The sequence below is a fragment of the Lathyrus oleraceus genome, chromosome 5, assembly GCF_024323335.1.
Source record: "Lathyrus oleraceus cultivar Zhongwan6 chromosome 5, CAAS_Psat_ZW6_1.0, whole genome shotgun sequence".
NCBI lineage: Eukaryota > Viridiplantae > Streptophyta > Magnoliopsida > Fabales > Fabaceae > Lathyrus > Lathyrus oleraceus.
In genome coordinates, this window is record NC_066583.1 from 362,648,948 (window position 1) to 362,670,917 (window position 21,970).

General features: G+C 33.1%; 2 protein-coding genes across 2 annotated transcripts; one reads left to right on the forward strand and one right to left on the reverse strand.

The window, feature by feature from the left end:
• The first annotated feature begins 1,388 nt into the window (after positions 1-1,388).
• LOC127084710 (SEC14 cytosolic factor) lies at positions 1,389-5,004 on the forward strand. Its single transcript, XM_051025217.1, has 11 exons — positions 1,389-1,554; positions 1,666-1,750; positions 1,848-1,876; positions 2,840-2,923; positions 3,034-3,087; positions 3,263-3,337; positions 3,437-3,490; positions 3,688-3,747; positions 3,892-3,987; positions 4,115-4,216; positions 4,335-5,004. Exons 2-11 carry the CDS (start codon positions 1,696-1,698, stop codon positions 4,788-4,790), a joined length of 1,065 nt encoding a protein of 354 aa, XP_050881174.1. The 5' UTR covers positions 1,389-1,554; positions 1,666-1,695; the 3' UTR covers positions 4,791-5,004.
• A 724-nt stretch (positions 5,005-5,728) lies between these two features.
• LOC127084711 (WEB family protein At5g55860) lies at positions 5,729-10,161 on the reverse strand. The gene is made up of 3 exons (XM_051025218.1): positions 9,933-10,161; positions 8,873-9,098; positions 5,729-7,782 (listed from the first exon to the last, which is right to left on the reverse strand). The coding sequence occupies exons 2-3, from the start codon at positions 9,056-9,058 to the stop codon at positions 5,992-5,994; spliced, it is 1,977 nt and encodes a 658-aa protein (XP_050881175.1). The 5' UTR covers positions 9,059-9,098; positions 9,933-10,161; the 3' UTR covers positions 5,729-5,991.
• Between the last annotated feature and the right edge of the window lie 11,809 nt (positions 10,162-21,970).

A 21,970-nucleotide genomic window follows, 5' to 3' on the forward strand; every position in this document is an offset into this window, starting at 1 on the left:
TTGGATAAACTCTTTTGAGGCCGATCACTACTACTGAAAGACTCCTCCGACATCAAACATGTCTGACGAGTCTTGGGGTCAACTATTTTGTGCCGACCAAAAACCCAGAACCTACTGGTCAGTGCTGACCAAGATTCGGGACCTCTGGTCCGTGCTGACCAAAGATCTAAGTTCCACTACTCCTCACCAGTCAAAGGCTCAATGGCACGAGGCTCGTTACCTAGCCTACTCCGCCAAATCCAAGATATAAATACCTTTGTAAAGGTTTTAAGGTACATCTTTAATCTTCACTTTCACTATCACTTATCTTGAATCTTACCTGACTTGGGCGTTAAAGTGCTAACCATACAGATATCCCCTTAGATCCACCATATCGGAGATAACAATACCCGTTATCAGCGTCGTGGCAGAATCTATACATCTGATTTCAAGAAGCACCGTGATCGCAACCTTTAATCCACAATACTGTATCCACAAAGAAAATCGGAAAACTCCACTCCAGCGTAATTTTCGCAATCATCTATATTTTTAGTTCCGCAACGGAAAAATATACTTAAAATAATAATTTATTAACTTTGATATTGATATTTTTTAAAAAGTTCATCATTTCTCTTACTAAGAGGTTTACCCCTCTTGAATTATAAAATATGCTAAACTTTTAGATCATAACTTTAAAAAATAAAATAATAATAATAATAATAAAAAGTAATGTGTGTTTGTTTGATGATAAATGACAATCTTATCAATATTATTTTTAGAAATATTATTTTCATCGATTTGTTTAACAATTTATTAAAAAAATTAAAAGTATTTTTAAAATTTATTTTATATATAATTTTAAAATTTTAGAAATAAGAAATAAAATTTTAAAAATCATATAAGATATAAATACAATTTAAATTCATCAAGAAACACCCCTAATAATAAAATCTAGTGAAAGCTACTTGTGAAGAAATATAAGTCAGTAAATGTATTAAATAACAACCACCATCTTCATAAAGTATTGGTTGAGGAATAAGGAGGCACATGCTTTTGCTTTTGTTTTGAAACCATTAATAAAACAAAACTTTATTGAACGATAGCAAAACTCTAACCACCACACACAAAATGTAGCCTCTACTTTTTCACAAACACATTAAAAATCACTTTGATTTTAATACCACTAGATAAGTGCAAACAAATATTTTTTAGCCTTAAATATTATTCTTCTCCCTTTATATTTATTTTTGAAGTTCCAAAAATCATGTAACTAAGTTTAAAACCCAAACGGGTTTCATTCGGACCGGTCAAATAAAAAACCCAACTCGGTTTTTCGTTGAACCTTTTTTGCAATTAAACCGGTATCAATTTGATTAGACCGGTAAAATGACCCATTTGAATTAATTAAATGTTATAATTTTTTTGTGAGTTCTATTTATTGATTTGTTTTCTTCAATTTTCCCACATTTTTTTACACCGCTTAGCACTCAGTACAAAGGAAGCTGCAAAAAAGTCCAAAAACACCTTAACCTCTCCATGCTCTGAACCCTTCTTGCACACAACCATAGGAAAAGGGTTTGTTTCTCACCTTCCTTTTCTGTCTCTTAGTGTATCAATCTTTATGAGATCTCTATTTCAGAATCCACTTGCAAATTTCTCAGTTGAATTTTCCTTTTTTTTCTTCAGTAAAGTGTTGTTTGAGAGGTGAAGAACAAGATGGGTATGGGAAATCAAGATGCAATTAAGCAGTTGCAGTCTTTGATGGACAATGGTATGCTTCAAAAGATTAAAATTCGGTTTGCATTCTTATGTTTTTCTATGATCTTTCTTCATTACTAAAAAAACTTTTTTTTTGTTTCTTGTTGTAGTTGATGAGCAGAAGAAGATCACATTCAAGGTTTGGTTTTTGATTTTTTTTTTTGTTTGATCTTGGTTATGAAGTTTTGTGATTGATGATCTATAACCTGATTTGAAAAAAAAAATTGAATTTTTAATCCCTTTTTGAAGGAAAATTATTGCAAAATTTGATCTGGATTTCTGGTGCTCTTAGTTGCTAAAAAAATTTCTGGAGATGGGTAATTGTAAAGGCTGAATTTTGATGTTTGGAAAGAAATCTTAGAGTTAGAGAGTAAATGATGCTAAATTTAGTGATTACGTGCCTAAATAAGAATATTTTAATGTATTTTCTCCTTTTATTGTGTATTAAGCCTATACATAATTTGGTGTATGTTTGGTTCTGCGGTGAAGATAATTGGTTTTAAGTGAATTGATTCCGTAAAATTGATCTGGGATGAAAGGGATTTGAAAGTGAAGTGATTTATGTTTGGATAAATTTTTTTCGAAAGTGGATTGATCGATCAATTTCAGTGTAAAAATCACCTTTAGATTCAAAGGTACAAATCATAGCTTTGAGTAGAATCAATTTTGGAAAGTATAGTGAATTCTACTCGAGAGCAACTAAACATGTTAGAATCAATTTTATGTATCCAGAATCAATTTTGGATGCTTCGAATGTGAAACCAAACATAAACTTAATCATTCATTTTTATGTTATTTTGAGGGCTATTTGGATGGACTTATTTAAGTTACTTTCAACTTGTTTTCAACTTATTTTCATAAGTTCTCTTGGATAGTTTATGAAAACAACTTATAATCTATTTGAAAACAATTTGACTTTGTTTTTTGTTTGTTGTTGAAATAACTTATTCATAAGCACTTATATGTTATAAGTGTTAATTAAGTTGTTTGTCCAGACATGACCTTAGTTAAGCATATGAGACTAAAGAATTTGTTGCGTCTTACTATCAGTATCTGTTACCATGAGATTTTTTGTCCTGAAACTTTTCTCTTTATATTTCAGAATATGCACCAGGGATATCCGACTGAAACGTTAGGGCGGTTTCTCAAAGCTCGGGACGGGAATGTTGCCAAAGCTCATAAAATGGTTAGTTAAATCTTTTATGTTTGGCAGAACCTCTTAGATGAAATCAGCCGTGTTGCGTCACTTTTGATCTTTGGATGTAAATAGTTTTCTGACAATTTAAACTGTCGCAGTTAATTGATTGTTTACATTGGAGAGTGGAAAATGAGATTGACAAAGTTTTAGCGGTGAGTTCTCTCTTTCCATGCAATCTCGTTTTCTTCTTCTTCTTCGAAATTGATCTGTTTTTCTGGTTAAACTTTCGTGAAACTTGTTTGTTGAATTCTTTCATCAAATGGAGTTATGAATCAGATCGTAATTCATAACAATATTAAAATGAATTATCTCATTTTTGTATAGCAGAAGCCAATCCCAACGGATTTGTACAGAGCTGTGCGAGATTCTCAGCTCATAGGAATGTCTGGTTACACAAAAGAGGTACAAGAAAGGCCGAATGACATCTTTTTAGATCATCTGAAACACTTCTCTTTATGCACAATTTCTAATTTCTTTCATTTTTTGGACGAATTATGCCAGGGCCTACCCGTCATCGCTGTTGGCGTTGGGCTCAGTACGTATGACAAAGCATCCGTAAGGATCTCATCATACCTTCTCTTTTCATCACATCTTTAAAATACGATAGATATTAATACTTGCAAAGCAAGGCTCCTCCTGAACTCTTCGGTGTTCAATGCCGGCTTTCGGTTTGTCTATATTTCATAATGTAGGATCTAAACTCGGTAGAATTATCTATGTGATATTAAATTACGAGTTCCTTTCTTTTTCAGGACAAATACTATATACAATCTCACATCCAAGTGAACGAATATAGAGATCGGGTGATCTTGGTGAGTACCCAATTATTTAATTCATAACATAAAACAAAGCTTAATAGAAAAGCGGACAGAGCGACACATTCGTCCTCGTCTTTCCACTAGTTATTCGTATAAACTCTCTCATGACCTTTTTGCTTATTTGAAAATTTTATTTAGCCAACTGCTACAAAGAAGCATGGAAGATATAGTGGCACCTGCGTGAAAGTCTTGGATATGACTGGTTTGAGATTTTCAGCGCTCAACCAATTAAGGGTACGGTAGCAATCATCGAAAAATGTTTTATTTTTCGCCGCATCTCTCATTCTTTGGACTTCTTTATCATCAATGCTAATGTCACTGCAATTATAGTTGACAGTCCGCGCTTGATTGCCTTTTGCAGCTATTGACAGCTATATCTACGATAGATGACTTGAACTATCCGGAAAAGACAGACACATACTATATCGTTAATGCACCATATGTATTCTCCGCGTGTTGGAAGGTTTGTGCCTGTCTTAATGTTACCAGAGTTTCACTTCTCCCTCTTTAATTTCATTATCGTAATACGGAACTCGAAAGATTAACAACTGAAATCTTTTTACTTCAATAATAATCGGAAGGTTGTAAAGCCTCTTTTGCAAGAAAGAACAAGGAAGAAAATCCAGGTGCTGCAAGGCTGTGGCAAGGACGAATTACTCAAGGTAATGGACTACGGATCTCTCCCACACTTCTGCAAAAAACAAGATTCCAAGTCATCGAGACATAATGCAGTTGCAGCAATTACCGAAAACTGTTTCTCCTTCAACCACGCATTCCATCAACAACTCTATAACCACATAAAGCAGCAAGCTAACTCTGCGGAATCAACACCGCTGATGAGACAAGGATCTTTCTATGTAGACATACCAGAGCCAGACCCGGATGATGCCAAAATAGCCAAAACCATTGAAGTTGAGTTTCACAAATTGGAAAATCAGAACAACGGAAGCGTTGAAGTTGAGTTTCACAAACTGGAAATCCAGAAAAAAGGGTTTACCAACTCGCGAACCGGTCTTGCTGTTAATGGAAGACATTGAGAAAGCTTGTGAAGATTCTGAGGCACTTTTATTTCTTGATTTGCTTTATGATATATATCTATATGATATGGAAGGTTATACCTGTTCTTTATTAGTATAAAGGTATACCAAGTTATTACTAGATGTAATGTAATATTGTAATGATTGCATCAACTCAGATGCAGATATGTTCAGACACAAACTTTAATCTAATTTTTATAACCACTTTGGATGATGAGTTAATGATATGATATATTTGTTTAACATGGAAAAGATGGCTCCATATGACAATTTATATGATATTAGCTATCTTGGTCTTATTAAGCTAGCTAGTTAGTTGTGTATGGATTAGAGAGGGCAGTTTTTGAATCTCATTTTTAAGAGATGAAATTCTACCAGATTATTAGACTAAGAAAAAATCCATTTTGATGCATTGTTCCTTGTTATCCTTATTTAAACTCAAGATTTTTATTATTTACTCAAATGTTAAGTCGTTATGAATAAAGCATCTTTTTCTGATAAAAAATATATTTATTTTGTATATGGTGTTTTTCAAACTTATAATTTTTCGTTTATTATACATAAGACTCTTTTTTGATGACGTATAAGACTTTGAAAATTATTAAATAGTTTTCAGAACAAAATATTGTTGAGGCGTGCAATAACTATATTGTCAATAACTTTTATTTATTTCTTCAAAAGTGTTAAGTCAATAACATTCCACAAAAGCATGATCCATTGAGCAATAATTAACTTAAAAATTGGTGTTGCACACACCAAACTTCACCAGCAAAATGACGACATTACCCTTTCTTTACTTACAAACTTAACTTCTCTATTATCCTCCTTATTAGGATAATCACAATTTTTATTTGACAAATCCTATCAACAAAAATTATTCTGCAAAGGCTATATATTCAATAAACCAAATCAAAAAGGGAAAAAATGAGCTCATCAAGGGACAAATTGGTAATTTACTCCTCACCCATAGGTTAATATGAACAGGAAAAAATACAAATAGATATTTTACCAAAAGATTTTAATTTTTCCACATGTTCCCTTTACATATAAGCATGTCCCATAATATTTCACCAAACTATTAACACCATACAATACTTTCCTTCAAACACACTTCATTAACAAAAAATCTACTCAAATTCCTCAACTACACACAAATCTTCAACATGTTTTTTTCTCACATTCCCAAGAGCTTCACAACAAACTATACAGGATTCTCACCAGGCAAATAAGAAGCAGACCCACCCTCAGCTAAATGACTTTTCTTCCTCTGAAAGATACCACTAATATTAGGCAACCCAGCTTTCTTCGAAAACGAAACCTTCTCTTTTTCCAACTTCCTCACTGCCACTGTTTTATGAGGAGGAGGAAGATTCTGCTTTTGAATCCTATAATGCTGAGGAGATGATTCTGACGACAACGATATCTGTGTTTCGGCCAATATCCGAGCTGCAGCTTCGGCCGCTTTTTTCTGATCCCGTTCGCGCCACCTTCGAAGCTCACCCTCAACTGCTCTCTTTGCTGCTTCAGCCATCTCAGCCCTTTTCAAAGCCTCCTGAGTTGCAGTTTTCATATCATCAATCTCCTTCTGAGTTGCCTCCAATTTTTTCAAAATTTCGTTTTCGCTAGCTTTCACGGCTTCTACCTGTGCTTTGGCAGCATCCACTTTCATGTCTGCTAATTTATCAGATTCCTCGACTTTGCGGTTTAGTGACTCAAACTCCTCCGTCGAGATTGCAATCACAGATCCGGATTCTGACGATGTTGATGCACGTGCAGCACTAGTCCTTTCGGTTAGCACTGTAATCTGCTCGACAGCACTAGCTTCAGCCGCTTTTGCTGCTTCTGCTTCTTCTATTGCTTCTTTAAGCTTTTTCTCTGCTTCTTCCAATGCAAGTTTAGTAGCTTCGGCTTCTTTCTTTAACTCGGCTGTCTTGTTCTTCATATCTTCGGCTTCCCGCCGTGCATCCTCAGTTTCGGATGTCAGCTGACTCAGCGTCAAGATCATTTCCTCGGATGCACCTCTAACCTTAGATTCATCGGCTGAGACCGCTTCGAGCTCGGACTTACTTTTGCGGAGTTTGACGTGTAGATTCCCAACAGTGGATTCGGTTTCAGCCTCTTTTTCCTTTAATTCAGAATGTTCTTTCTTTACATTTTCTAGTTCCACCTTCAAAGTCTCTACCAAGGTTCTAAGAGAGTTTTCCTCGTCTACTACTTTCTGCAGTGATTCTTTAGCACCGTCAAGCTCTGAAGTAACCGTTTTCACTGAGTCCAAATCGGAAGACCTTTTGTTTTCCATTTCCTTTTGCAGAGCTGCAATTTCGCTCATTGTCTCAGCCAACTGCGCTTCAAGATTTTTTGAGAGCTCGGGATTGAATTCCTTTTTCAAAGCAAGTAATTTATTTTCGGACTGTTCAAGAGTGGCTTTGTATGATTGTTTAAGAGCATCTTTTTCAGATAATATCAATGCTTGTTGTTGCTGCGCTTCTGCGGATGCAAGCTTTGCTTGCTCAATTGACTCCTTTACAGCTGAAATTTCTTTCGACAGCTCAGATAATCTTTCAGTGTTTTCCTTCTTTGCATTCTCAGCTTCTTCCATTTGTTTGAGAGCCGATACTTTTGCATCAGAGGATGAATCATATTCCTGGCGTGTTTTCCTCAGATCTTGCTTAGCAGCATTGAGTTCTGTCATGATAGATGCATAACTTTTAACTGCAGTTTCTAACTCTTCTTTCCAGGCACCATTGATTCCATCTGAGTCGCCGTTCTTTTGTTTCACCTGAGTTTTTGCAGCTTCCGTTGCCTTGATTGCTAGCTCCCTAGATTCAGTAATAAGTTTCAGCTTTTGTGTCAAATCATGGACTGTTCTTTGAGCCCTTTCAAGTTCCACAAGAGCTTGAGCCTTAGTAGTTTCAGCATTCTTTACTTGTTCCTTTAACTTGTTCAGCTCTTTATGCGATACATGAAGTTGTGTCTCCTTGGCCAAAACTCTCTAGTGAAACAACAAACTTGAAAAATTACAAAATGAAAAAGACAAAAAAACATACTAAGCTTGAAAAAATGAAATAGAACTTTTCAATGAGATAACATAGTTCAGTGGTAAAAAGTTAGAAGAGCTCGCGTAATCTGAAGTTTGAAGTCTGAAAACTTAGAATGTGCGCACAATTTCGTACAGAGCACAAATAATTTTAAGAATGTGATTTATCCTCCAAAGTCCAAATCATTTACAAATTCAGATATCAAACTCAGAAGTCATAACTATATTGTTTAAATAAAAGCTAAAACATGCTGAAAGTACTATTATAAAGGTCCGTAGAATTAAAACCATAAAGTTAGTGCAAATAAAATAAGATTTACAGTAAGATGTAGAACGACACATGCACATTGAATATCATATAGAAGAATAGGCTCATTATGTGAAAAGAAACACAATGTCTTCTGTTGCTTCTGTTAAAAAAAGTGATTAAAAAATGAAGAAATTCAACAGGATTTATCATGCTAATTATCATAGAAATAAACTGTAGACCACACAGAAACATAACTGAATATTAACATGGCAGTGAATGGAAAAGGAAGGAAGGGTTAGAGGAGTTAGAATCTATATAGAAGGGGAAGAAAGAAAGAGTGAGTTAGGTGAGTAAGGGATTTTCGGCCTTTGAGCAAAGAGGTTTGCAGAGCTTTGAAGTCTGTGTTATCATGTTTACTTCTACTACCGTTGTTTTTCTGTAGCAAGTGAAAATGTGGGAGTTCTCTGCATTTCCACCGCAAATTAATAAAATACTCTCTGCATTTTCCTAGTGCTGCTTGCAATGGATCGACTTATTGAAGTTTATCTACTGACATAAACACTTAAGAGATTCTAGTTTGCATAAGCTATCCAAGATAGCAAATGAAAACAGCTTATAGCTAATATGAAAACGGTATGACTTTATTTTACCTTTTGTTAAAGATACATACATACGCATTTATATGCAAACAAATCATAAAATTTATCGATACACTAAGCAACTTCCGTTGTCGTTTTACAACACAAAAATGGATTAGTAGCTGAGAAAACATACTAACACACAACTGAAAATTACCTCAGAAGAATAACCTTTTGGCTTCTTAAAAATAAGTCTTTCCCCTGAGAAAGCACCTTCACCAAATAGAGACACTGCATCTTTAACAGACTGAAAAGGTGGACTGGTATCAATCTCTCCAACCACTGGTTTTGGCGTAGGGGAGGGAGAGTCGGTAGCAGCAGTGTTACGTATTTTCGCAACCATTGTATTATAGATCTAAATACTAGAAACTTCAAAAACCAACCTGTCAAAAACATAGAAGAAAAACATTAATTAATTAACCAAATAAGCTATACATATAAAAGTTAAAACAATCCCAAATTTCATAAATATCTTTTCAATCACACCATTCACCGCCAATAACCTTTTAAATTGGAATTTAGCATAAAAATGATTGCTGTAACTGTAAGATAGATATATGATTGTAAGGCCCTATAATCAATCAGTAACGCTACTGGCCCTTGGGTTCATTGAAAAGTTTGAAACAGTAAGATTCTCTCTCAAACTACTTATTTTGGATTATTTCCACACGATCCATGATTCCAGAATCTTTCACCAAGTAAAATTCATAAAGAACAACACAACATAACAACACACGTAACGCATAAACCCAACACGGAATCAATAATAATGCTTATCAAACACAAAAACAGTCCATTCAAAATCACATTCACAGATACAAAACCTAATATATAAAACAAATAAACAATTTCATAACCATTCAAAACCCAAAAATCATCAAATACACACAAGTCAAGGATCAACATCATACGGCAAAAACTGAATATCACACCAAATTGAAATTCCATGTACAAAATAACAAGTCAGGTCAAAACTCAAAACGACATAAAAACATCACCAAACGCAAACACCGCAAATAGAACTTGAATTAAAAAACTACAACCATTAAAAGCAAAAATTGCGAAGAGTAACTAAAAAAAGAAACTAACAAAATAAACTAGTTCAGAAAATCCTCACTAAAAAAAGCAGAATCTCAAAACCAACAACGCTTTAACCTTCAGCTAAATCAGAAAGAAAATCGATAAAAAAAAATTATAATTAATTTCAAAAAAATCACCTTACACAAAGCCGATTCTTCAGCTTTGAAAATTGAAAATTGAAGATCACTGGTTTTGAATCTGCAGTGAGAGAAAGAGAGAGAGAGCGAGAGTTGTTAGAGAGAGAAAGTGATTGAAAATGGAAAGCTGTTGGAGACAAAATTTTCGCATCAGCAGTGTATAGTAACAAGACGAAGAGACGAGAGGGAAATATCAGGTGCATCCGTTACTATTTTAAAATCTGTGGTCCTGCTTTGAGGATTGTTTGTATTTGTATTGGACTTCGTAAACTTTGGTGACTTTATTCTTGCGAAAAGACTTTTATGTCCTTGAGATGCATTCTTCAAGGAGCGTGAGAAAAGGGGTAGGGACATGTGAGTGTTTGCCACGTCATGTTCAAAATGAAAGACCATAGATAGGAAAATGAAAGAAAGAGATGTTAAGACAAAAAGGTGAGTCCTTTTTAATTTGCCTTATTTTCTTCATGTTTGTCGTCAATAATTGTGAAAATAAATTGGAGAGTAAGAGAAAATTTAAGTGAATAAAGCGAGAAACTCTCGCACGGTTTTTGCTTTATAAATCTCTACTTATCAATTATGATTGCTAATTTTGATGGAAAAAAATTAATTGTATGTAGATCGTAATAATGGAAAGTTTCATACTTTAGGGTTGTTAGGGTGGTTATGATATATGTATTGATAATTAAATTTAAAAATAGAATGGGTTTAAAAATTTGTATTTAATTCAAAAAATATTTTTTTTTATAAATTTTAAAATTATAAGAATATATTTTTTTAAATAAAAAAACAAACCTCATTTTTTTTTCTTTTGGATTTGGACTTGGATACAATTCAGGTTATCCTCAATCTAAAAAAACTCTTTTAGAGGGTTTGACTTTCTTTTGCAAGTGTGTGAGCAACTATGTTTTTTCTATGTTTAAAAGAAACCTTAATCAATTTGAACTTTATCATCTTCCTTCTAACAGTGTTGAACAATATCTCTCAATCAGTTTTAGAATTATCGTTTTCATTGATTGTATTTGAAATATGGTTGTTCGTTTTGAAGTTCACCTTATATATATATATATATATATATATATATATATATATATATATATATATATATATATATATATATATATATATATATATATATTATTCAAAATACGTTTATTTATGTGATTTGAAATGAGGGGAAGTCCTTTATTTATAAGACAAAATTGTTGAAATTAAATCCAAGACTTTAAGTAACTCCGTATCAATCTTAATGAATAAGATTCAATTGCACCGATTAAATTCTCTTTTGTTCTTCACTTTTCACTCGAGTGAATCAATCAACTTTGGTTGCAAGATTGTATCATTGCACAATGGTGATGAAAAACAAGAAAAGAAGATTAATTGAGAAGAAAAGAGTTACAGTTTATTGAGAGAAGGAAGAAGATAAATTTTCTGCAGAGTTCCTCTCTGCTCACAAACTGTGATTCTTTATTCATTTGCAACTGCAAAATTTAAGTTTTTGCAATAACAGGGGTTACTCCCTATTTATAGATTTTGTTTGATTGCTCTCTAAGCAAAGTCCAAAAACAAAAATCTAAAATACATAATTCTACCAACACTACGAAATTAGATTTAAAACCAAATCCATGTCGAGGCTAACTCCTCGACACTCACACAAATTTGACACACGACATTTCAACGACAACAAACTTTTTCGAAAAATACTATTTTGACACAAATAATTTCAATTCAATACGCCACGTAATTTACTATGTCTAAGCTATCTATATTCATCATAGACCTTAACTTCTTGAACACTTCGATCTACATTCCTTTCGTCATGATACCTGCAATCTGATTCTCAGTTCTGCATTGTTCCAAGTTCAGCATCGCTTCTGCCACTTGCTTTCGAAGATAATGGAACCTCATTTCGATGTGTTCGCTTCGTCCATGCGCTATCAGATTCTTCGCCAGATTGATAGTAGACATGTTGTCGATCTTCATGATAATTGCTCCATGATTCTTCCCTGTAATCTTTTCAACCAGATTCACCATCCACGTTGCTTGACATGCATAAAGAGAAGCAACTGTGTATTTTGCTTCACCTAACATAAACACATAGCCAGATGTGGAATTTCTATCCTCAACATCACTACACCAACTTGAGTCAGTGTAGCCTACTAACTTGCATTCTTTTCCTTCATCAACTGTAGAAAACAAAATTCCATAGTCAAGAGTTCCTTTCAAATATCTTAGTATCCTCTTCGTCGCTGCTAGGTGTGATACCTTTGGCTTCTACATGAATCAGATTACCATACCCATATTGTATGCTAGATCAGGCATTGTGTGACAAAGGTATCGAAATGATCCAGTGAGTCTTTTGTACTGCGTTGGATCAACATCATCTTCATCTATGTATTTCGATAGTTGTATTCCAGGCTTAATTGGAGTCGAAGTTGGGTTGCAATCTTGCATCTCAAATCTCTTGAGTATTTCGCACGTATATCTTCTTTGGTGTATCATCAAGCCTCTATTACTCGTGTATAATTTAATGCCAAGGAAATATGAGAGATTTCCCAAGTACGGCATTTCAAACTCCTCACTTAGGTCATGTTTGAAATCTTCGATCTCCTTCTTGTAACTTCCCGTTTCAACATGTCATCAATATAGAGACATAGTATAAGCAATTCACTATTGTTTCTTCTAACATATACTCCATACTCAGTTGTGCACTTCACAAATTCCTTTTCCTTTAGGAAATTTCCAGACCAATAACCAACCTGATTGTTTCGATCCTAACAACAGGTGCAAAAACTTCGTCGAAGTCAATTCCTTCATTCTGAAGAAATCCTTTTGCCACAAGTCTTGCCTTGTGTCGAGTTACCTCACCTTTGGGATTCAACTTCACCTTGTATACCCACTTCACATTGATTGCCTTCTTGTCTTGAGGAAATTTGACAAGTGACCAAGTGTTGTTGTCTTTGATGGACTTCAGTTCCTCATTCATTGCTTTCATCCACTTTGAATCCTTCAATGCCTCGGTTGCATTGACCAGTTCGACATCTGTATAGAAAGCATAGTGTACCAACTCACCTTCATCATCGACCACATCATCTGATGTAATCACATATTCTTACAATCTTGCAGACATATGTCTTGTTCTTTGGGGTCTGCTTGTGCTTGCTTAACCTCTGACTACTTCTTGTCGAACTTCTCTTTCGACTTCGATTGTTGGTTCTTCATATAAGATTCTTACTGAATCCTTCCTGACATTTTTAGTCCAATCTCATTCCTTAAGCTCATATATGATCATGTCCGTGCTGATCACTACTTGCTTGTTCACTGGGTCGAACAACTTATAACCTTCAGTTGAATGATATCCTATTAGGATCATCTGACTCGACTTGTCATCAAGTTTTCTTCTTAACTGATCTGACACATGTCTATGTGATATAGATCCAAATACTTTCAGATGAATCAAGCTATGCTTGACACCAGACCAACATTCTTTTGGCGTAATTCCTTCTAGCTTCTTCTCGGGCATATCTTTAAAATATATGTAGTTATCGATACTACTTCTCTCCATAATTCTTTGGGTAGATGCTTGCCTTTCAACATACTTCTCACAATGTTCATGATGGTTCTATTCTTCCTTTATGCCATTTCATTCAGCTGTGGAGTGTAGGGTGGAACCACCTCAGGCACAATCCATTCTTTCTCACATAACTTGTCGAAGTCTTTTGACACATACTCTCCACCACCACCAGTCTTTATAATCTTGAGCTTTCGACCATAGATTTAAACATGGCAAATGCCTCGATCACTTCACTTTTCTTCTTGATCAGGTAAGTCCATAATTTTCGACTGAAATCATCTATGAATATGACAAAGTATATGTTACCTCCAATCGAATCCACATGGATAAGATCACACACATCAGAGTATATGACTTCAAGAATTGCCTTCAACTTGCTTCCTGCATCCTTGCTAAAGTTGTTCTAATGATGCTTCGTCTGGACACATTCTTCACACACTTCATTTGGAATGTCGATTTCTGGTAACCCTTAAACCGTATTTCTTCTTTTTCAGAACTCTAATGTCTTTGAAATTGAGGTGTCAATTCCCTCTTGTTCTTCACTCTTCACTCGAGTGAATCAACCAACCTTGGTTGCAAGATTGTATCGTTGCACAATGATGATGAAAAACAAGAAAAAAGGTTGAATTGAAAAGAAACGAGTTTCTCTCTGCTCACAAACTGTGATTCTTTATTCGTTTGCAACTACAAAATTCAAGTTTTTATAATAATAGGGGTTACTCCCTATTTATAGATTTTGCTTGCTTGCTTCTTAAGCAAAACCCAACAACAAAAGCCCAAAATACCTAATTCTTCAAACACTACAAAATTAGGTTTAAAACCAAATCCATGTCGAGGCTAACTCCTCGACACTTCGACACTCATACAATTTCGACACAACATTTCAACGACATCACATCCATCAATTGATGGATTAAATGAATATGGATTGGATTGTTAATGGATGAATCAAAATAACCCATTAGTCAATTAATAATTTCTTAAAAATATACGATCTATTCCATCCATTAAGGATAAAATTCATCTAATCCATCAATTATCATATTTTTAGTGGATGAATATCCATCTATCCAAAAAAAAAGTTTTTTTTTCAAAAAAAATGTTTTTTTTTATTATTGAAAATATCGAAAAAAATTTCAAAAAAAACAATTTTTTTTAGTTTTGGAGAAAATCAATAAAAAATGATATTTTTTTTTGTATTTTTGAAAAATATTAATTTTTTGTATTTTCGTAAAAAAAATTGACTTTTCGAAAATAAGATCGACTTTTTGTATTTTCCAAAAAACAATTTTTTAATTTTTGAGAAAAATCGGTTTTTTTATATTTTTTTCCGAAAAAAACACTATTTGATACATCCACGATAAATAAACTGGACCACAAATTTTAATCTCGTTTACTAGATGAACAACTAAGTGAACCATAATGTCAAAGACTGATGGAGGGAAAAACATCTCTAATTGATACAGATAATTGCAGCCTCATGTTCCAACTTTTACAAATTTCCAGGATCAATGACTTTACTACATATATAATTGAAGAATAAACACAATCTGGTTGCATTAACACATGACAATCATGAGATTTTAAGCCAACTAATTTGTGATCGTTTTCTAACACAAGTTTCTTCATATTTGATGAGTACCCTTGAAGAACTTTGATACCCTGCAAACAATCGAAAAAACTTATTTTCTTTCTTTTTTAGACAGAGTGTGACAAGCTGGGGGGCAAATATGTTATATTTCCTATTTCGTTTAGGGCTAACTCTTGTCGTATACCCATCACCAACATATCTTCACGAGATTTCTTAGTATCTTTTGTCTTGCCTTTAATGTTGAGAAGTGTTTCAATCAATCTATCACATATATTTTTCTCCACGTGTATCACATCAAGACAATGTATTACATCAAGACTAGATAAATATGGAAGATCAAAGAACACCGACCTCTTTTTCCTAGTATTTTTCTCCACGGGTCCTTTTTGTTTCTTTCCAAAGACAACATAAATGTGTTGTTGTCTTTTATAAACTTCCTTCCCGATTAAGGGCTTTGGGGAGATATCAAACTCACGCTCTCCATTAAAAGCCTTCCGCAATCTACATTATGGATGATTAAGTCTTAACAAATTTTGATGTCCAAGATAAACAGTCTTTTTCATTTTGTAATTGGTGGTGGAATGTACCAAATTCACATATAGGACACGCTTTATGTCTCTTGACATTGTAAGCACACAAATTACCGTATGCAGGAAAGTCATTAATTGTGAAAAACAACATGACACGAAGCTTAAAGTTATCACTTGTATACGCATCATCAACATTAATGCTTTCCTCCCATAAAAGTCTTAAGTCTTCAATCAATGACATTAAATAAATATCTATGTCGTTTCCTAGTTGTCTTGGACCCGAAATCATCATTGATAACATTATATATTTGTGTTTCATGCACAACCATGGAGATGAGTTATAAATTATGAGAAGAACATGTCATGAGGTATGGTTAGTACTCAAATTACCAAAAGGGTTCATTCCGTCGGTGGCAAGTCCAAGCCTAAGGTTCCTCAGTTCAAGGGAAAAATCTAGAAATAAGGAATCAATTTTCTTCCATTGCAATGAACCAGCTACATGGAGAATTTTTCCATCACACACTCTTTCATATGCATGTCATCTAGTATTATTTGCATCATTTACATTAGAAAACAATATCTTGAACCTTTGAATTATCGGTAGGTACCACATCACCTTGGAAGGGACACCCTTTCTAGTTACACCGTCATCCTATTCAACACCATTGTCCTTCTGCTTGTAGTGTATCTCTGAAACTTAAAATTTTCATACTTTTTCTTATATAATGTGAAATCATTACGACATACATATATTTTGATATAGTCTGAATCCATTGGACACAATATCTTTTTGGCCTCATAACTACGATTCAACAACGTGTTACCTTCTGGAAGCATTTCTTTCAACAATTCAAGCAATTAAGTGAAACTTCTATCCATCTATCCACCTCTTGCCTTAAGATTAAATAGTATTAACATAATTGATACTCTTGTAAACCTTTTGCATCCCAGATACAACGATTCTCCCATGTCTCTTTGCAAAGTATCTACCACATCAGCTTTCTTGAAAACATCTACTCCAGTATCACGAATCATATCTTCTAGAATGTTATTCATAAATTCATCATCATCTTCAACTGTATGTGGTAGAGGTCTTTTTTTTGTCACTTCACTATGCCATACCCATTTCGTATAATTTTGAATAATTCCATCACAACAAAAATGATTGAATATATCATCCCTTGGATGTTTTTGCATATTTTGGTCAATTTTACAAGGACACCAAAAATTCCCCTTATTGTTAGGAATATTTTTTTCCGTGAATTCAAGAAAGTGAATCATTGCATTCTCATACTCTTTACTTAATCTATTGGCTTTCATCCAACTCCGATCCATGATCGCATACAACTTCTGAAAATAAAATAAAAATAGCACACATCCAACAAAAATGAATTGTATAAGTCTCAAAAACCATAATAACAACAACAACGACAACAACATCAACGACAACCACAATACCACCACCGCCACCACCAACACCAACAACAATGGAAACAACAACAACGACAATAAACAACAATGACAATAATGAAGAATTTGTACATACCGGAAGTGTGATGAGAGACTCAAACAAAATTGTTGATTTGAGGTTCCAACTTTCTTCCTCCTTGGAGAATAATAGTGTTTCAGTTTTGTTCGCTGGAGAAGAATAATGTTCCTTGCGTTTGCCAGCTAGAGCACAAAAAGTGAACGAGACTTAAGGTTAAACATGAAGGAATAAAAAATTGTTTAGAGAGTTTTTATCTCGTTTTTCTTAAAAACCGAGGAAACATATCCAACGTAAAATCTATAAAAAAAATAAAGGCGCCTTTTTAGTTCTAAATAAAACATAAAATTGCAATCGTTGGAAATCGAAGCTCAAACCCTGAGCAACTTGTTATGTCGATTTTGGGAAAAATGAGGTAAAAGATTAAGTTTTTAAAAAATAAAATAAATGGCGCGTTCCAGGTCATTTGACCTTGGTGTTTCAATATCTGAGATGAAAACTTCGTCATAAAATATATTATTTATAGTAGTGCAAATACCATACGAAAATGATTGGATTTAATAAACTTACTCACTTGAAGAATGAAATTTAATAGGAAATTCAATGGGTTATAAAGTTACTAACACCCAAGGATTTAATGATTTAACTGAAAATGGAAGAATGACTTATTAGAGTTGAGAGAGTTTAGGTTTGTTAATTTTTTTTTTCAAAAATGCAGCCAAGACATTAAGAAAAAACCCTTGAAATAGTAATTTTCCCTTTAAATATCCAAATTTTCGTGATACATTACTTATGCAATAGATAACATGGAATATATGAAGTTAGCGATAAATTTTATATTTCTAAAACAAGGTACCTTTGGGTATTCCAAACCTCACAATCTCATGAAATTATCATACTAGTCATAAAAAAAGGTAAGGTTTTCTAGGATTACAAATCATTTTGAAGAAGTAGTTCTTAAAGGACTTATGTAATAAATACAATAATGAGAAGAAAAAAAAAAGATATGAGATCCCTCTAAAGACACACGAATAAATCTTACCCCTGGCCTTAATGGCATAGAAAGAGAAGAAAATGAATGTTGTATAGGAAATTTTTCAATAACTATACATTAATTCAAAACACATGATATACATTTTTCTATTAGGATGGAGTTATGAGGGAGCGACATCTAACTAGCATATCACCTCACATTTAAACTTGATAAAAGGAAGACACATCCTAAACTTATTGAAAATTATTTGACGTGAATAGAAAAATATATTTTGTCATTGATCATGTTAGCGTTAGTGCAAAGAGCTTTCACTTTTCTGCCTCGTCGGCGTGGTAGTAGTTCAAGCGGCCATCAACATGCTGCACATGTTCATTGGGGTCCCCCTTTCCATCGTACTCCTTTAGCTTCATAGGTTTTTCCAACGAATTTGGTAACTGGCTATCAAGAATAAGAACACAAAAAGGATGCTTATGCTAGTTCTTCATCGCCAGTATCACTACTTGTTCTTCATGAAGAACATGACTTCCCCAACCTCTTCTAGGAGTGTGCGGAGGAGTGTGATGTCTTAGACTCTTTTGATGATTGGGAGATCTCGGAGTCAGATCTGACGGTAGGCGGTTGACTCAGGGAAAATTGTACGACTTCTTTGAGAGAAGATTTCATGTACCATATTTTCTCTTGGATTCGCGTTATGTAGGCTTTCTTCTAGAAGAAACAACATTTCTTCAACTGATTGCGAGATTTTGTTGTTGAACCATGTTATACATATTGTTCAATAGTTTGTTTGCCCCTTGCACGCTGAGGTTGACTTGAAATAATTGGAATCTTGACATCAACTTTAGTCTTTGTACTATTCTTGGTGCTAGAGTTCGAAATGATGGTACACCTTGCTGGATTTGTGGAACGAAACCTACGAACATTGAAGGCGGAATAGAATCATGACATACAGGATTGTTGTGGATTTGATCGCCTTTGGTTTGAGGAGAAGACAATGGATTTCTCGCGGCTGTAACAACTGCGACAACCTAGCGCACTGCTGCGAAGTGAGTGGCTCTAGAAACTTCCATCGTTGGAGGATCTAGAAATCAGAAATCTAAGAAACTGATGATCATAATTGATCCATAATTAGATTAGATTTTGAACAAAGATCTGATGCCGACTTTAGGGAATCTAAATTTGCTAGGTTGAAGAAGTTTTAGTTCGATCGAGAATCGAATATTCGAAATTGGAAAATGTGGGAATCAAATGTTAATTCCCACAGACTATGTAACACTTCCGTTAGAAAATCAGAATTGATCGGAGATTAGAGGTTACGAGATGCAACGATGGACTTGAGCTTCTGGGGATGTGGCAAAGGTTATGACATATAAGGTTAGCTCTCAAACACTCAAGTCAGTATATAAATAATATGAGTGAATGAAGTTTGAATTTAAAATGTACTTGAAAAACATTGTGTCTTTTCTTTATACAGTAGAGCGATTATGACAACCAGTATATCATCAGGCGTAAGATGCATGAAACCGTTGAATGAATCCTGGATTGGATTGCCTGCAGACTAATCCAAGATAACACTCATACTTTGTGAGTGACTTAATGAATTATTACATTCTCTGGACTGTAGTCGTTGAGCTTTCTAACCGATAATATATATATATATATATATATATATATATATATATATATATATATATATATATATATATATATATATATATATATATATATATATATATATATATTATTTTATTTTATTTAATGTGTAAACACATTAAATAAGGTGCATAAAATATTATTTTTGTCTAATACCTCGATTATGAATTAAATTGGAGTATAGAAAAATTGTTTTGTACTAAATTAGTATCTTTTGTATCATTATGCTTAATTTGCACTAATTTCAATTACTTAATTGTCTTAAAACACCCACATCCGACGATCTTTCACCAATAACCTAAACGGATCTATGCTTTTTTTATAGAGTAATAATATAAATAATTAAAGGCCACCAAGTTTTTTCTACAAAATGTGGTATATTGTGGTGTGGGTACGGTGGAATCTATTCTGAAGGTGTGTTTGTTTTAAGGTTTTAAAAAATATTCTTGGGAATATTGTCATGGGAATGCAACATTCTCATGTTTGATTCAATTTTTTAAAAATTATTTCAAGGTATATTTTATTCCCAGGAACTTTATTTTCACATGGTTCTTTTATTTTTATTCCAAGGTTTAAAGGGTGGGAATCCAACATTTCCATGGGAATAAAATTCAACTAACTACAACTCCCCACTACTACTCATATTTATTTATTTATTTTATTTTTTATAATTTTTAAATTAAATAAATATCATAAACATTCCTAGAAAATTTAATTTTTACCAAACACTTGGATAGGAATATTATTCCAAGTAATAATAATGATGAGAATAAGATTCCAAGGAATGTTACTTCTAAACTTGAAACAAACACACCATAAAGTTTTTAATGTGTTATATGAATATTTAAAAATGTAAATTAATTTTTTAAATAATTAAAATATATAAAATAATATGTGAAATCATTTAAAAAAAACTCAATTGAATAATATTGATGTGAGTGGAATAACAATATATAGAAGAAATATTTTATTTTGGTGTAGTTTATCTTTCTCTATTTTTACTCTTATTTTATTTTTATTATATAATTTACTTAATAATTTTCTTTAAAATCATTATTAACTTCTTCATAACTTTTTATTGTTAATTCCCACATGTTATATTTTTTATGAATCATATTTAAATAAAAATATTATTTATATTTTTATTGATATGTATTAAGAAAATAGATAGACGAGTGTTCTCCTGAACACTAATTATAGATATTTTTGGATACATGTTTTAATTCCACTCTTATCCTTGAATAATTATATTTATATATTTAAAAAACTACAAGTGAGAAATGAAAGGTGGATTTAAAAGGTGAATTAATTGGAGTAAAATTGAAGAGATAATGAAATGAGAGAAGGGGAGAGTGTAAGTTTGTGCCTGCACAACCAAAAGAAAGGGAAAACTCTGAATTTATGTTTCAAGACATGAGAATTTTTTTATCCTTCTTCTTTACTCACTCACTCATTTTTTATCTTGTGTATTTCTGTTTTACTATATATTCTTTTATCTCAAATTCTTTTCTATTTGTTTCTTTCTCATTTATTTATTTACTATTTCCATTAATGTAACAAAAAGGATTGGAACTATAAAAACCATGGAACTAATAATTAATAAAAAATTATTAGTTAGTCTAACATACTGTTATGGAAATGGTAATTCACTATCTTAAAGCTTTGACCATTGTCTTAGAAGGGGGTAATTGCTACACATCACGCCTATTGATTCGATGATGAGTGTACATTTACCCATTTTCTTAACTTCTATTTATTTTTATATCAATTTTTCCATTAATTTATTATTATTCTTATTATTACTTTTTAATAGTTGTAGGAAGTGTAACATAGTGAATTGGTTATATAAGAAGATTTGTTTGAAGTGGAGTGAAAACATTGTCTCTGATTAAGAGTACATGGCAGTTTTAGCTGCAAAAAGGTAGCGTCAGAGACAATTCCGACAATTCCGACGCTACTAGTGTTGATGTCAAGTCGAAATAACCGTCGCTAATGGTTAAAAATCATTTGTTTCAATTTATTTAATAAATGGTCATTGTTACGGCTGACACTAAAAATGGATTTAATTAATTTTATTTCAATAATTCATTTAGAATACTAGCAACGTCCAGGCCGATGCTAATGTTAGTGCGAAAATAATTAATTTTTCTCCACACATTTTGTTGCAAGCTTTTTTGATTTTAAATAATTATTTGTTGGTAGCATCGGTCTGGACC